This window comes from Aspergillus wentii (assembly GCF_001890725.1).
Source record: "Aspergillus wentii DTO 134E9 unplaced genomic scaffold ASPWEscaffold_2, whole genome shotgun sequence".
Classification (NCBI taxonomy): Eukaryota; Fungi; Ascomycota; class Eurotiomycetes; order Eurotiales; family Aspergillaceae; genus Aspergillus; species Aspergillus wentii.
In genome coordinates, this window is record NW_024467833.1 from 1724538 (window position 1) to 1738090 (window position 13553).

Consider the following 13553-nt stretch of genomic DNA (forward strand, 5'->3'; position numbering starts at 1 on the left):
GCTCCAGTAAGATCTATGTTTGATGAGAAGCATGATATAATTGTTCTATATAGTCTAGGGAATGATAATGTTTATATTTTCAGTCAAATTAGACCTCATAATGTGGTTATTTATGATCTTATAGAGATTAGGCCTGTGCCTGCTGCAATGGTGTCTCTGAGAATGTCCTTGATATTTAAGATGCTGGAATTTGCATTACTAGTAAGAACTGGAAGTAGAGTACTAAATGGAAGAAATGATATATGCCTTAGAGATGTCATGGTTAGTATACCTTATGAGAGATTTGTAGGTGTGGTGCAATTTGCTGCGGAAAAAACTATTGGTGATAGTCTATTTATTCAAAAAGAAGTCTTCTCAACCGGCCCCCGAAAGTCCTTTTATCCGCAACAGCAGACCTGCAGGCACAGCATGAGATAAACTATCCTAGATCAGCATATTATATTTCACAGGCCACCGCGTTGAGTCCGAAAGTCGCTAATCCGGGGGTGGATATCTACGTCTTGTTTTGCTTCTGTATATATACTTTCTCGTCTGATGCCGATTATATAAAACGTGGTAGAGCGTTGTATACCTACCATGAATTTGCTATATGAACAATATTATGGGGCATAAAAATGAAATAGTATGCGAATAGGCATTCTGACAACTAACCTGAAAGCAGAAAGATTTGCTCAGTCCAGCCAATCAGGCTGAATCAAGCCACGCTTATGTGGCTAATGCTGAAACCATAATGGTGGCTTTCCAGAGCACTATCGTGATTCCCGCCATCATGGGCAGGTGGCGGACATCAGCGAGCAAGAAACAGCACATAAAACTACCTCAGCGTGACTGGTCTGGAGACAGCCCTGGACGAGGAGTGGAGACTGCCCTGGACGAGGAGTGGAGACTGCCCTGGAACGAGGCTGTGGACGAGAGTGGGGAAGGTTGACCCGGGATTATTCGTCAGGCAACCAATCAACTCCGGGCGCTGTCGGCTGTCAATGGGGCTTGCGATCGAAAATAGACAGACATCGTTTTCTTGGTTTTTGGGAAAAATCGAAGTCCACCATGGTTGCAGCAGTTGGACAACACTAAACCAAAAAAAGGTGTCCGGACCCATAATTTGCATTATTCCTGCATTTTATTTGGTCCATTCTGGTTGACAATCTCAAGGCACTGGACAGCCGTACTAGCATCCAGCTTTTTTTTTTTTTTTCTTTCACTCATAATAAAAGACCACACCCTCTCCCTCCATCTTACTTCTCCCTTCTCTAATATAAGACATGATAAATAGAGAAATAGCCTCGAAGAAATAAGAGTCTGGTCATCTTAGCCCTGCACAGATCAATGCATTCAACTATATTATAACGGATTGAACTTTTCCATTTACTTTCTTCTTGTTTATCACCTTCCGTTATTCATTCTCTTACTTTCTACCCCGTTTTGTACATACCGGCCGTTCGACGGTTCCCTCCCGGACCGACCGCCGACCCACTTGACAGGGATCCACTCAACACCCTCAACCAATCAACCCGAGTTTCCTCATCCACCACCGACCGGAGTATATCAGTCCATTGCAGACAACTTTGCCAAACATGTCTGGCTCTCCGATCGCAGTCTCCTGGCCCAGAGATCTACCAGACTACGGTTATTTTGGTCCATTCGCCCAATGGCTGGATGACCAATTGTCCATTCCTCAAGGACTTGTGTCACAAACTTCAGCCACGATGCTGCCTAATACTGCCTCCAATCCAATGCACATGGGACCTTTCTCAATCAACAGCTTTAACACAGGACCTATAAATCATTCACTTGCTGCAGCTGGCCTTGAGTCGAACCACCTAGCTTTTGGATCAGACTGGCTCCCCGGAGGATACAACATGGGATATGGGAGCTTTACCGATGCGCAACAGAATATCCCTGGCACAAGTCATTCTCCTGTCTACCATCATAAATGTGCAGTCCGCGCCAATAGTGAGGTAGAATCTGTCACGCAAGATACAACAGTATCTTGTCCTGACCATGGCAGCGAACAACAGAAAGATGAATCTACAGCTACCAGGTATGTTCCAGTCAGTGATTATTTAAACCATGCTCACTTCTTCTTGAAGGAAAAACCAAACTACTCTTTTCAGGTGCAGATGGGAAGGCTGTACCTATAAGAAACACTTCGGCAGAGATGTTGATCTGCTGAGACACGTCAAACATATCCATGTCTTGCCTCGATCCTTCCCTTGCGATGTTGATGGCTGCAGCAAAACATTCAATCGCAAGGATAACCTCAAGGAACACTTGCTCAAGAAGCATCCAAGGTCTTGAGGCAGTCAAGATAATGTCTTTCTTCTCATTTCTATTGCCATGCTTATTTTTCGGTTATATGCGCTTTCTATTCCCTCCGTCCTGTCATCTACTTGTGATTCAGTGCCTGTAAATATCAGACGTCATCATGTCAATTATATATACTGTTCATTTCTCTGACAGGTATCGAATTGCAAGCCATTATTAAGAGCGTGAATAGAAAATGGTTACTAAGGGGATCCCCTCGTTTGTTGTTGGTGCCTTGGTGCCTTGTTCTTTGTTTTGAGTCCCAAGTCCATCTCTCCTCGACAACCCCACCATCCTCCAAACAACCTCCCTCTCCCACTCAGCCTGACCAGAGAAATCTGGTAGAATGCGTCATCAAAGTATTAATACAATCCCAAGATCTAATGGTTCGTCTCTTCTCGTCCTATCCTCCATTTACTGTCATCTCTAACTGAAAGTCTTCGTTTTTAGACCAGGATCAAGCAGAGACAAGATGAGCTCGTTTGGTGGAGAGGCTACCGGAGGAAATAATTGAGATGATTCTAGATAGGGTATGTCGAGTGCCTTGTCGATATCAATGGATTACCTCCCACCTAATCATTGGATAACTGATTTGCCCAGACATTTCGTACAGATCTCCAGAATCTCGCCCTCGTATCCAAAGCCTTTCATCGAATTCTCACAAGAAGGCTGTACGACACGCTGGTCCTCAGATATCGTGAAAGTGTGCTTCGAGTACCCGGTCACACCTTGACGAGAACGTACTTCCCAAAATACGGGGTCGCCAAAAAGATCACCCCGTGGAGATATTTGAAGCATTTAGCGCTTAACTACAGCCTTCGGGGACATCGTTATTTATGCTGGAATAATGTGCAATGCATGTTAGATGATCCAGACTCTGAATTGGTGGCACAAAAAGAATTGCAACATGAACAGCTAACGGAGCGGGTACCCGGGGACGCAAAGCTTCTTTTCCATATGGTTATACCTAATACTCTACGGGAATTTAGGTACTTTGATACTGGTGGCAGAATATTTTTCTGGGTCGGTGGGCTAATCTTTCCGCAGATGGCATGTGGGTTGCTGTGTTCCAAATTCAATTCTGGGTGAATATGGGTATATTCCTATGAGCCAGGCAGCTCTTACGAGTTTATCACTAGTCACAGACGGCTATTGTAGACATGGCTTCTATATTGAAGGACTTATCTACCTCAAACAACTGCGACACTTTTCGTGGCGGGGCATTTCCTGGGAAGAGGAATTTGAAATATTCCGATCAGTGATTCAAAATAACGCATGCCATCTTACCAGTCTTCAGGTGGAAGTACGAGATATCGTTGGATGGGAGGACTCGGATCCTCACCTCATTCTTTGTTACATTGGGTTAATATCCACGGAAGAGGTTGAAATCCCCAAGGGTTTCTATCTTCCCTCCCTTCGCCATCTATCCCTCCACAGGACTCCTGTCGGCTTATGGAATGGTACGGATCCTTTCTATTTTGACCTCAAGAAGCTACATTCTCTAGAACTCAACACCTGTCGTGGCACACCTGAATTCATGAGAACTATGGCCTCGAGAAAGATTGATCTCAGTCTGCGCACATTACACCTCTCAGATTTTCACGATGAGAGGAACGCCAATCTCGGCTCTGATCTTGCTTCGCTTTTGACAACTTTTAGTGGTCTCGAGGAGCTCTGTGTAACATCAGACATGGAATTCTTATATCTCGATCCTGATTCTTCTGTGGGTCCATTCACTTCGCACCAAATGACCTTGAGAAGACTTATTTGCCGATCATCAGACGAGCCGGAGCAAGGAATGGATAATAATGTCCTAGGAGATTCGTTTCCACTACTGCCTCCACTCCAAACTCTACCGGCTCTGGAACTTTTGGGAATCTGGGTAGAACCTAATTTTGTAGTAGGTTAACCTTTCTGAAACGCTCTCCATGATTTATACTGCGCCATACTTACAAGGGTGTGCCTAGAGAGCGCAAGTTGGCTCTGGCAGAGACTGCGAGTCGATCAAACTTATTCATTTTCGGATGAGAGGTACCTATCACACACCGCAGGATGTTTTACAAGAACTGATCAAGTCCGGCTATCCCTCGAAATTGATTCCTTCTTCTGTTTACAAACGTTGTCTATGTGTTCCAACCGAACCAAGACATCAGGGCCCTGGGAAAGTCGACCTATATCCACCTGACACCATTTGTTTACCCCAACTGTTTGACTTTGCAAAATGGGCTTTCGGGGCAGAGGGCTTTCCTAATTTGCGGGTCCTTGCCTACGGGGACTTTGCCGATGAGGGTCAAAAATGGTCACGCATACTTTTCTGTCGTCACAGCGGAGTTGAACATTCAGAAGCACCTCATGATATTCCATTCAGACTCGTACATCCAGACAGTGAACATCCTTTGGCTGATATTGAGCGAGCACGTGAGCTGCTCTATGAATACCAGGCTATAAATGTGCTTGAGGGGCGTTTGGAAACCGAGGGTGATGATGCTCCAACTTAATACACTCAATACGGAAATAGAATTTTGACAGTGTCATAGATTTATGGACATCTATGTTGGTGGAGGTTCCTGTTGTAAAGAAAACTCGTGACGATGATATGACGAAGATATGCTGTCATAAATAAACAATACACAAACGAACTGTCAGTCATACGAATAACAGTGCATTCAGGGCCCGCTCTACATTTATACTATGATCATTTGATTGTGTTACATTATAAATTCAATATGAAGAAATCAATCCTGGTGATAGGGGGAACAGGTGCCCAAGGGGTGCCCGTCGTCAAAGGTGCGTCCCCAGCTATCCAGAAAGCAATTCTAACCGTCCAGCCTTCGCCTCCGACTCCGAATACACGATCCGTGTCCTCACCCGCAGCTCCTCCTCGAAAGAAGCCAACGAACTCTCCGCCCTCCCCGGCGTAACCATCTTCGAAGGCAACCCCTACGACGAGCCCACCCTCTGCCAAGCCATCCGCGGCATGAACTACATCTTCGTAAACACCAACGGCTTCGCCATCGGCGAGAAATCCGAAATCTACTGGGGCCTACGCATGTACGAGCTGGCGCGCGAATTCGGCGTCGAACACTTCATCTACGCGAGTCTCGAGTACGGGTCGAAACTAGGGCAGTTCAACCGCAAATACCGGTGCGGCCATCTCGACGCAAAGGGGAAGGTGGCGGAGTTTATCGCCGCGCAGACGACGGAGTCGATGGCGTGGTCGATTCTCACGTCGTGTATGTACCTCGAGGGATTGTCGGAGATGTTGCGCCCGTTTCCGGACCCGGGGGATCCGGGGACGTTGGTTTTTGCGGCACCGTTGGGGACGGCGAGGTGTCCGCTTATTCATTTGGAGGATTATGGGTGGTATGCACGGTGGATTGTTGGTCATCCTACGCGGAGTAACGGGTTGAATTTGCATGTTGCGACGGAGGATATCGGGTGGAAGGATCTCGCTGTGGCGTTTACGGAGTTCACGGGCCAGAAAGCAGTGTATAAGGACGTGACACTGGATGAGTATTTCCGGCTGGGCGTGTTTTCAGAACCGGACGCGAAACTGGGCCATTCGGTTGATCCGCTCGATACGACGCTGTTTACTTATCGAGAGAACTTCTCCGGGTTCTGGAATGTCTGGAAAGACGAGTTGACGAAACGGGATTATAAATTGCTGGATGAGATCTTGCCGACGCGGGTCAAGAGTGTTCGCGAGTGGATGGAGAAGGTGGGATATTCTGGGAAACCTACGTCTATCTTGAAGGATTATCGGGATAATAGCAGTCGACAGTCTGGTGTTAAGGTTGATTGACAGGTCATATAATGAAATTGATGCTTGACATGTCAGATCTATGTCCAATCTAAGCTTATCTCGCCGTTCCTGCTGTCAGATTGGCACACATGGAGTGGGTCTGGCCTCAAAGGGCAAACTGTGGGTCGCGTCAGGTATTCTTGGCATCTCGCGTGGCCGACTCTTTCTTCTGGAGAGTTCCTGTTGGGTATAGTCATCTTCCGCGAGGTCTAGATTCTACGAACACTCTGTAGGAGAGATGTCAGGAAAACTCGTGCAAGATGGGGGACTACTTATGTAAGGGATTTTACGGTGAGGTCAGGCTTACTCTGATAGATGTTGTTGTGTTGCGGGAGTCTGCACCAATGGAAATCTAAACTGTTGCGGGCTTGACCTGAGATATATAATTGAAAGCACCCAAGAAAAATTCGGTCTGGAGAGATCGAGAATATTTTTTAATCATACAGTTTGCAGTATATTTTGAATCATATAATGAAAGTGCGACACTACATAACAGTAACTTGAGGGCGTATAATTTGTCGACGACAATGGAAGCGCCCTTTACCTGTCTTACTTTGATGACTTGGCCCAATGTGTATATGATCCCATATCTAACTTCTAAGAAAAACAGCTGATCCTTTACTTCCAGCGGTAGATCTGACCTTTCTTTCCAATTATTTCTGGTAAAATGAAGGTTCTGTTTTCACTTTGGTCACATAGACATGCGGATATATATTTAGCACAATCGCTGGCAATCGAGGGCAACATTATGATACGGATATTTGACATTCTCCAAGGGTAAAGGATAAGGCTGAATCATTTCATGTTTCAACATCAGATTCATACACCCTAAAGACTGAGAAGCGCGTGTCAAGCGCGGGAAGAATGCTCAAAGAAGTTTACGCCGGAGTGATCTTGGCCGACACCCTACGAACCTGTAACATGTGGCTGGAATCAGCCCTACTCGCAATCCCAATGACATCGTGAATCCCTGCAGCTCGATCTAGCATTGCCAACGCATTCTGACACGGGATCAATGCAGCCAATCGTCCCTCCATCGAAGCGGCATACGCAGGCGCTGTGCCGACCCGACAGTCTGGAACCCAATCAGAGCGAAGAGAAAAAATTTCACCGGCCGGGCAGCGTTACATTGAGTAATTTAAGCCTGTCATTTTGGAATCAAGGTGCTTCCCGTCTCTTTCGTTTTGATCTGCGGCTCGTGTTCAGAAGCGTTTCGCTAACTCAGTGATGACGAGGAGACTCGAGTGCTCATAACAACAATGATCTACTCATGAATAGGCGGTGATTTGATTCTTCCCCTTTTTGCAGATAAAAATGGCGCTGTAGATGGAGTTGTAAATATGGCTTAATTTGTGATAAATTATGCAAGACCACCTCTAATACCCCGTAGTCCCAAAGTCTCAGCTGATAAACAAGAAAGTTTGGGAATGGAGTTATTATTATCTGGGATTTCATGGGGACTGTATACAATTAGTTGAGTAAAGGAGGAAATGAGGAGTAGGGAAATTCTCAAGATTAGAGGGACACCGCAGTTCTGCCGAATTATTCCAAATTTATCACCGATCACAAACACGAGCATCACAACTGCTAGCTAGTTACGGTGACAGACTAAAATGGAAAATCCCAGTTGCACATGCTGTATGTGGTTAGCGTGGTCGAGTAGGTGGTTTTTCGACCCTGCGGCGCAGGAGGTCTGCATCCGTAGTGTAGCCATCAGTGTCACCAATAAAAAGAAATCAAGGAGGGCACATATTAGGAAAGATGATCGCGCTAAATGATCCTGTCATCTAAATGAGCTTTTGACAGCCATATCCTGGATAATATGATTTCGCAATTATTTGATCGAAATATTGACTGAAAAAAGGGCCCTGACAGTCGGAAAGACAAGCATCGCGAACAAAGAAAAGCAGACCCACACGGGTAGATAAAAGCTGCTGATTCGCCAATGCTATCTTATCTCAAACATTTGGCGTCTTGGCGCATTTACCGACCCAATCAGCGCGCATGATCCCCTGTATAGAGTGTATGTAGCCGCCCAAGGTTTTAAGCGCCCGATCACCACTCGAGCGGGGTGTTTGCCCTCGGCCATTGGCCTCAAAAAGACCCTTCTTGCCAGCCCCGTCAGGCAGGATGTGTGTCCGTCACACAGGGCGGGTCCTGTGCGGCGGTTTGTTAAAACTGCTGATTCCCCCGGCGGATTGCCAACCCAGCCCGTCGCGCTTTTCTGTCATGCGTCTTTTGTCTTTCTCTTCCTTCCACGGTCATTCCTGCGAATAATATACTCAGAATGGGGAGGCTGTGCACGTCTTCGGCTTGGGTCCTCACCTTCCTGTTGACTCTATCGCTATTCCCCTCTCCGAGCATACAGAAAAACTGTACATATCCAGATGGCACCGTTGCAGCCAACTACTATCCGTGTGATCCAAACGCATCAAAGAGCGCCTGCTGCTTGGAGAACGAAGTGTGTTTGACGAGCGGTCTGTGTTTTGGGGGTGCTGGTTTGCCCTACCGAGGAGCTTGCTATGGAGGCTGGACCGACACGAACATCTGCCCGGACTACTGTAAAGACATGGAAGGTTCGTTACCTTGACGCCTATGATCGATCACTGCCCATACTAACAAACCATCTCCAGGCTCTACAAACCGATTTGTGAATATCTGGCCGTGTGAAGGCCTTGGCAGAGACGCACCGAATGCATTCTGGTGTGGAAACAACGGAGGCGTACCATGCAATACGACAAGCGATACAGGCCCAGACAACGGAGCCATGATTACCCTCGGCCTTTTACATGACAGCTTCATCTACAAAACTGTTGCAACTGCTGTTCCGACCTCTGGGGCCACGAGTACCACCTCGATTCCATCTGGAACTGTCACTAGCCGCGAGACCAGCAGTACGGCCCCCGTTGTAACAGATTGTCCTGCCGATACATCATCATCCACTCCCGCGGAGGAAGATACTGGCAAACTCGTCGCAGTGGGTGCTGGTGTTGGTGCACCACTCTTCATTATGGCGATGATCATGGGGGGTTGGGCATTCCGGGAACGCGCAAAGAGAAGGACTATGGTGAAACAGATGGAAGAGTATAATGCGGCTGCTGCTGCGGCCTCTGCAGCTCGTTATGCACATCCAGATCACCGACGCCAAAATTATATTGCTGAGCTGCAAGCGGAGCCGGCGGAGATGCCTGCTACTGAAATTGACGCTGAACTGGATGCGTCAGGGCGGAAGTCGATTCGAACATCGCTTCGCACGTCGTTTCGGACGAAGAGATGATCATACCATTGAATATAAATAATGTCAAATAATATTGTATATAGACGCATCCACCAATGCAAATTGAGGCAATGACTTACGAACAAGACCAAACTGACTTGAAGAATATATCAGCTACGCAATATAGCTAAACTTCCTCCTCTACTGGACATTGATGACAATGATACATATCCACGTACATATTCGTGGTTAGTTAATAGTATTGTAGTCATTGACTCTTTAAATCCAATGCCATCACACACTAGCCAGATACAGTTAGCCCGGCTAACTATAACACGAGCCCCACTCGGAGCTATCCGCTGCTTTAATCCTGCCCAACCAAAAGCGTCAACAGCCCAATAGCTTCAATCAGAAAATTGCGTCTCCACTTCGTCGCCTAAAATCTGAAGCTGAGATGTTCAGGAGAAATGAAACGCATGTGACTTAAGGACCGCCGTTGGTTCCTGCGTCGCTAGCATGTCTTCCCAATCCTGCCGTCTTCCTGTCGGGCCCAGATAAACATGGTCATGTCGACAGTGCAGAAACGGCTCCTCCGACCCCTTCTCTACGTGGTCGGAGTGATCGTGATCCTCTTCATTATATGGCCGGGTCCTCATGCTCGAGGTTCGGTGCGGGGAGGCTCGCGGGGGGTCTGGAGAGACATCCAGGCTATTCGCAATGAGACTCTGGGTGTATGAATCGGTTTGCTCGAAGCATCAACTCTCCTGCTGACAAAAGACCAGGTTCACAAGATTTTCGGAATAAACCTCCCCAGCAGACCGGATAAGCGGGATAATATTATCCTGGGTGCGTCGATTACCGACTTTCATGTCGACTGGGTCGATGGGGTTACTCCCGACCAAGTCAACGCCAAATCCTACCCTTATGTGACGATCCAAATGCCAGAGCTTGATGCTATCAGCTGCTGATATTACTAGAACTGGAATTTCGACCACGAGCCGAACGAGTATGCGGCTCGACGAGCGCATGTGAATGTGATGCAGCGGTATGCGACTTTTACCCGTCTTCCATTCTAATCTGACCACGCGATAGCATCGTGGAAGAGAGAGTGGCCACTGCGATTATACTGGAAGATGACGCCGACTGGGACGTCATGTTCAAGGGCCAACTGCAGAGTCTTGCGATCGCACTCCGGGCCCTCCAAGGAACGAGCGATACCCCCACCGACTCCCCATACGGCGATGAATGGGACATCATCTGGCTCGGTCACTGCGGACTGGTCTGCAACACCGACTTGCCCTTTTTCTTCACCCCGAACGATCCCACTGTCCTCCCACCGCATCGTTTCCTACCCTACCTGCGCAACCCCCCTCCCATCGAGAAACCCGATCACGCTCGCCTCGTCTGCACCGCCAGCGATGACGTGTGCACCGGCATGTACGCCGTCAGCTACCGCGGCGCCCAGCGAATCCTCGCCGCACTCTCCGTCAGCCCGTCCGACATTGGGGATCACTTGGACACCGGAGCTCAGATCGACGTGGCACTGGGACGCATGTGCGGCAGTGGCGACCTACGATGCTTCTCAACATATCCCGCTCTAGTAGGAGGCTATCGACCGGCTGGACTCTCGTCGAAGAGTTCCGATATCCACGATGTTGGGGGGAGAATGGACCCGCCTTTCAGCTGGGGAACAATGTACAGCACAATGAGGAATATTAACCGGATCCTCCGTGGCGACAAGACAGTTCATGCATACTGGGATGATGTGCCGGTGCCCGATGCGATTCCAGCGGAGATCCCGTGGTTCGGGGAGGGACGATTCAGATGCTGGGAGAGAAGGGCATGTATGAGATTTCGTCTGTCCCTCGTGGAAAAGCGTGAGTATACGACGGTATTATATAATGTATTATATATATAGATGATATAGAATCTATGATAGAAGTTATCCATTTTGAATCATTGTGGCTAAGATTGAAAAACATCTCTATCGTATCAGTGCGGTAGATAGCACATACGGCGGCTGTGATTGGATGGGCCGACCCCACTTCACATCACCTGACATCATGATATCAAGACAGCAGCTCTTTCATTCCCCAAACCTCTAACAAACAACGCATGCACAAAATGGTATCCTTAGAAACAGTACGAGAGAGCAATTTGGCTCTCAAGGACTACGGTCCTGATCTCGTCGCCGTGTTCGGTATCTATCCCCTCTTAACCGGCATATCCTCCAAGCTAACATCTTCCAGTCGGCGGAACGAGCGGAATCGGCGAATCCACCGCTCGCGCTTTTGTGCAGCACACGCTTTCTCCACGCGTCTATCTCGTTGGAAGAAATGAAGCGCAGGCTTCGAAAATTATTGATGAATTGCGCCAGGTTAATTCATCTGGAGAAGTCAGTTTCATCAAGTGCGATGCGACGCGCCTGCGCGCGGTAGATGAGGCTTGTAAAGCCATCCAGGAAAAGGAGGAGAAAGTGAATTTGTTGGTGTTGAGTAGTGGCATTTTAACTAATAAGGGCCCAGATGGTGCGTATCGCTGATATAAGTAATGGGCTACTCGCTAACGAACGCAGAAACCGACGAAGGACTGGATAAAAAGTTCAGTCTGCACTATTACTCTCGCATGCGATTTCTGGCGAACCTGCTGCCTCAATTAACCAAAGCAGGTACTGAGAAACCTAAAGAGTCCAATTCCTCAATCCGACCCAGTCTGTCGAGTGTGGTTTCCGTCCTCGAAGCCGGTGGCGAAGCGCATCTCATCGAGGATGATCTCTCTTTGAAAACAAACTACTCTCTCCGCAACTGCAAAAACCACGCCATCACCATGACATCTCTCAGTATGCAGAAACTCGCTGAATTGCACCCGCACACCTCATTTGTGCATACTTACCCCGGTCTCGTGAGGACAAATCTGCTCCGCGAGTGCGGGATGATCACGAAGACGGCTTTGAGTGGATTGATGTTCCTGTTGAAGCCCTGGGAGGTACCTGTCGTCGAGACGGGTGAGAGGCATTTGTATGCAGCGACTAGCTTGCAGTACCCTTCATCCTGCGATGGTTCAGGTGCAGCTAAGTGGTCTGGGGCGTATCTTCTCAACTGGGATGGCTCGGCGAGGGGGAATATGAGTGTTCTGAATGAGCTGAACAAGAAGGGAGCAGGCGATTTGGTTTGGAAGCATACTTTGGGTGTTTTTGAAGACATCTGTGGCAGCAAGTAGAAAATGATGACGACAGAAGTACATATATTGTGCATAATCTTCTTAGTGTTAATTTTGGATTCACTTATATCACTGGCTTCATCTCATTTAGCCTTTCTTGCTTTGTCTTTGACAGCAGACGGTCAATATCTTTATATTCCAACGGAGAGGAGCGAATATAACCCCGGGCCGTCCATCTTCATTTCCTGCGTGGATATCAGCACCAGTATCTAACAAAATTTCCAATACAGAGTAATCCCCAACGATAACAGCAAGGTGCAGTGGAGTTACGGATTCAAGTTTCCCAAAAACATCTACACCCGATGTAGCAAGCAGTCGAATAATCCCAGCCCATAACTCCTTCTCTCCTGGTTTGGAAAATGGAGCTGGAAACCGGGATATCTCCCTGATGCTTGGTTCGCACGCTATATCACCTGCCTGTGCAGCATAAGGCCCTCCGGCAGCCAGATTCAATAGAGGCCATGCCCAGACAGAACCACGAGGTTCCGTTTCAGCTGCCCTTGCCTCGAGAAAAGGCCGAACACAACCAAGGTTTCCATTAGCCACGGCAAGCCAGAGAGCTGTTACGCCTCTAAGTAGCGGTGCCAATAGTGATCCATGCGAGATTAACACACGTACTAAAAATATATGTCCATTACTAGCAGCGAAATGTAAACACGTCTCAATATCATAGTTTTTTTCTTGCTCGGCGCCTATGTCAGAAGAAGCTGGACAATGCTTATACGTCCGCTCTGTAAAGTATAATGGAATGGATATACGCCGCTATAATTCCATTCGTGAACACTCACCCCTCTGTCGAGGATCATTTTGAAGATAGCAAGATTCCCTCGTTTTTAAACGAATAATAACGCAGTGGCTGCGTGGTCCTTAGGTACTTGACTTTGTATACTGGTAATAGCACCAGCAGATAGTAGGAACTTAGTTGGCTTTTTCATAATTCTGTTTTACTGCTATGTGCAAGAGTGTATTGCCATTTTCATCAAACTCTCTTATATGATCTGATCCAACAGG

At 47.6% G+C, this 13553-nt stretch overlaps 7 protein-coding genes across 7 annotated transcripts; 6 read left to right on the forward strand and 1 right to left on the reverse strand.

Annotated features, from left to right (window-relative positions):
• Positions 1 to 1574: 1574 nt before the first annotated feature.
• ASPWEDRAFT_168587 (uncharacterized protein) lies at positions 1575 to 4802 on the forward strand (the record flags this gene model as incomplete). Its single annotated transcript, XM_040830312.1, has 3 exons — positions 1575 to 2041; positions 3352 to 4204; positions 4272 to 4802. 3 exons carry the CDS (start codon positions 1575 to 1577, stop codon positions 4800 to 4802), a joined length of 1851 nt encoding a protein of 616 aa, XP_040692367.1.
• Positions 4803 to 5030: 228 nt separating this feature from the next.
• Positions 5031 to 6106, forward strand: ASPWEDRAFT_168588 (uncharacterized protein; the record flags this gene model as incomplete). Its single annotated transcript, XM_040830313.1, has 2 exons — positions 5031 to 5091; positions 5133 to 6106. The coding sequence occupies 2 exons, from the start codon at positions 5031 to 5033 to the stop codon at positions 6104 to 6106; spliced, it is 1035 nt and encodes a 344-aa protein (XP_040692368.1).
• A 2146-nt stretch (positions 6107 to 8252) lies between these two features.
• ASPWEDRAFT_180212 (uncharacterized protein) lies at positions 8253 to 9520 on the forward strand. Its single transcript, XM_040831829.1, has 2 exons — positions 8253 to 8682; positions 8740 to 9520. Exons 1-2 carry the CDS (start codon positions 8394 to 8396, stop codon positions 9381 to 9383), a joined length of 933 nt encoding a protein of 310 aa, XP_040692369.1. The 5' UTR covers positions 8253 to 8393; the 3' UTR covers positions 9384 to 9520.
• A 286-nt stretch (positions 9521 to 9806) lies between these two features.
• On the forward strand, positions 9807 to 10301 carry ASPWEDRAFT_36375 (uncharacterized protein). Its single transcript, XM_040834439.1, has one exon. It carries the CDS (start codon positions 9884 to 9886, stop codon positions 10058 to 10060), a length of 177 nt encoding a protein of 58 aa, XP_040692370.1. The 5' UTR covers positions 9807 to 9883; the 3' UTR covers positions 10061 to 10301.
• On the reverse strand, positions 9872 to 10448 carry ASPWEDRAFT_36376 (uncharacterized protein). The gene is made up of 2 exons (XM_040834440.1): positions 10416 to 10448; positions 9872 to 10368 (listed from the first exon to the last, which is right to left on the reverse strand). Exon 2 carries the CDS (start codon positions 10349 to 10351, stop codon positions 10079 to 10081), a length of 273 nt encoding a protein of 90 aa, XP_040692371.1. The 5' UTR covers positions 10352 to 10368; positions 10416 to 10448; the 3' UTR covers positions 9872 to 10078.
• ASPWEDRAFT_36379 (uncharacterized protein) lies at positions 9962 to 11289 on the forward strand. Its single transcript, XM_040834441.1, has 3 exons — positions 9962 to 10054; positions 10106 to 10368; positions 10416 to 11289. The coding sequence occupies exons 2-3, from the start codon at positions 10361 to 10363 to the stop codon at positions 11239 to 11241; spliced, it is 834 nt and encodes a 277-aa protein (XP_040692372.1). The 5' UTR covers positions 9962 to 10054; positions 10106 to 10360; the 3' UTR covers positions 11242 to 11289.
• Positions 11290 to 11447: 158 nt separating this feature from the next.
• ASPWEDRAFT_75347 (uncharacterized protein) lies at positions 11448 to 12533 on the forward strand (the record flags this gene model as incomplete). Its single annotated transcript, XM_040839536.1, has 3 exons — positions 11448 to 11523; positions 11573 to 11851; positions 11899 to 12533. Coding segments are annotated over 3 exons (990 nt in total), but the record flags the coding sequence as incomplete, so codon positions are not given.
• Between the last annotated feature and the right edge of the window lie 1020 nt (positions 12534 to 13553).

What these genes read in the sequence shown, in the direction of transcription:
- ASPWEDRAFT_180212 (XM_040831829.1), top strand. Translation starts at nt 8,394, where the DNA reads ATGGGGAGGCTGTGCACGTCTTCGGCTTGGGTCCTCACCTTCCTGTTG. An exon ending in CTACTGTAAAGACATGGAAG is followed by an intron (nt 8,683 to 8,739) that starts GTTCGTTACCTT and finishes AACCATCTCCAG; the next exon opens with GCTCTACAAACCGATTTGTG.
- ASPWEDRAFT_36375 (XM_040834439.1), top strand. Translation starts at nt 9,884, where the DNA reads ATGGTCATGTCGACAGTGCAGAAACGGCTCCTCCGACCCCTTCTCTAC.
- ASPWEDRAFT_36376 (XM_040834440.1), bottom strand. Translation starts at nt 10,351, where the DNA reads ATGCGCTCGTCGAGCCGCATACTCGTTCGGCTCGTGGTCGAAATTCCA.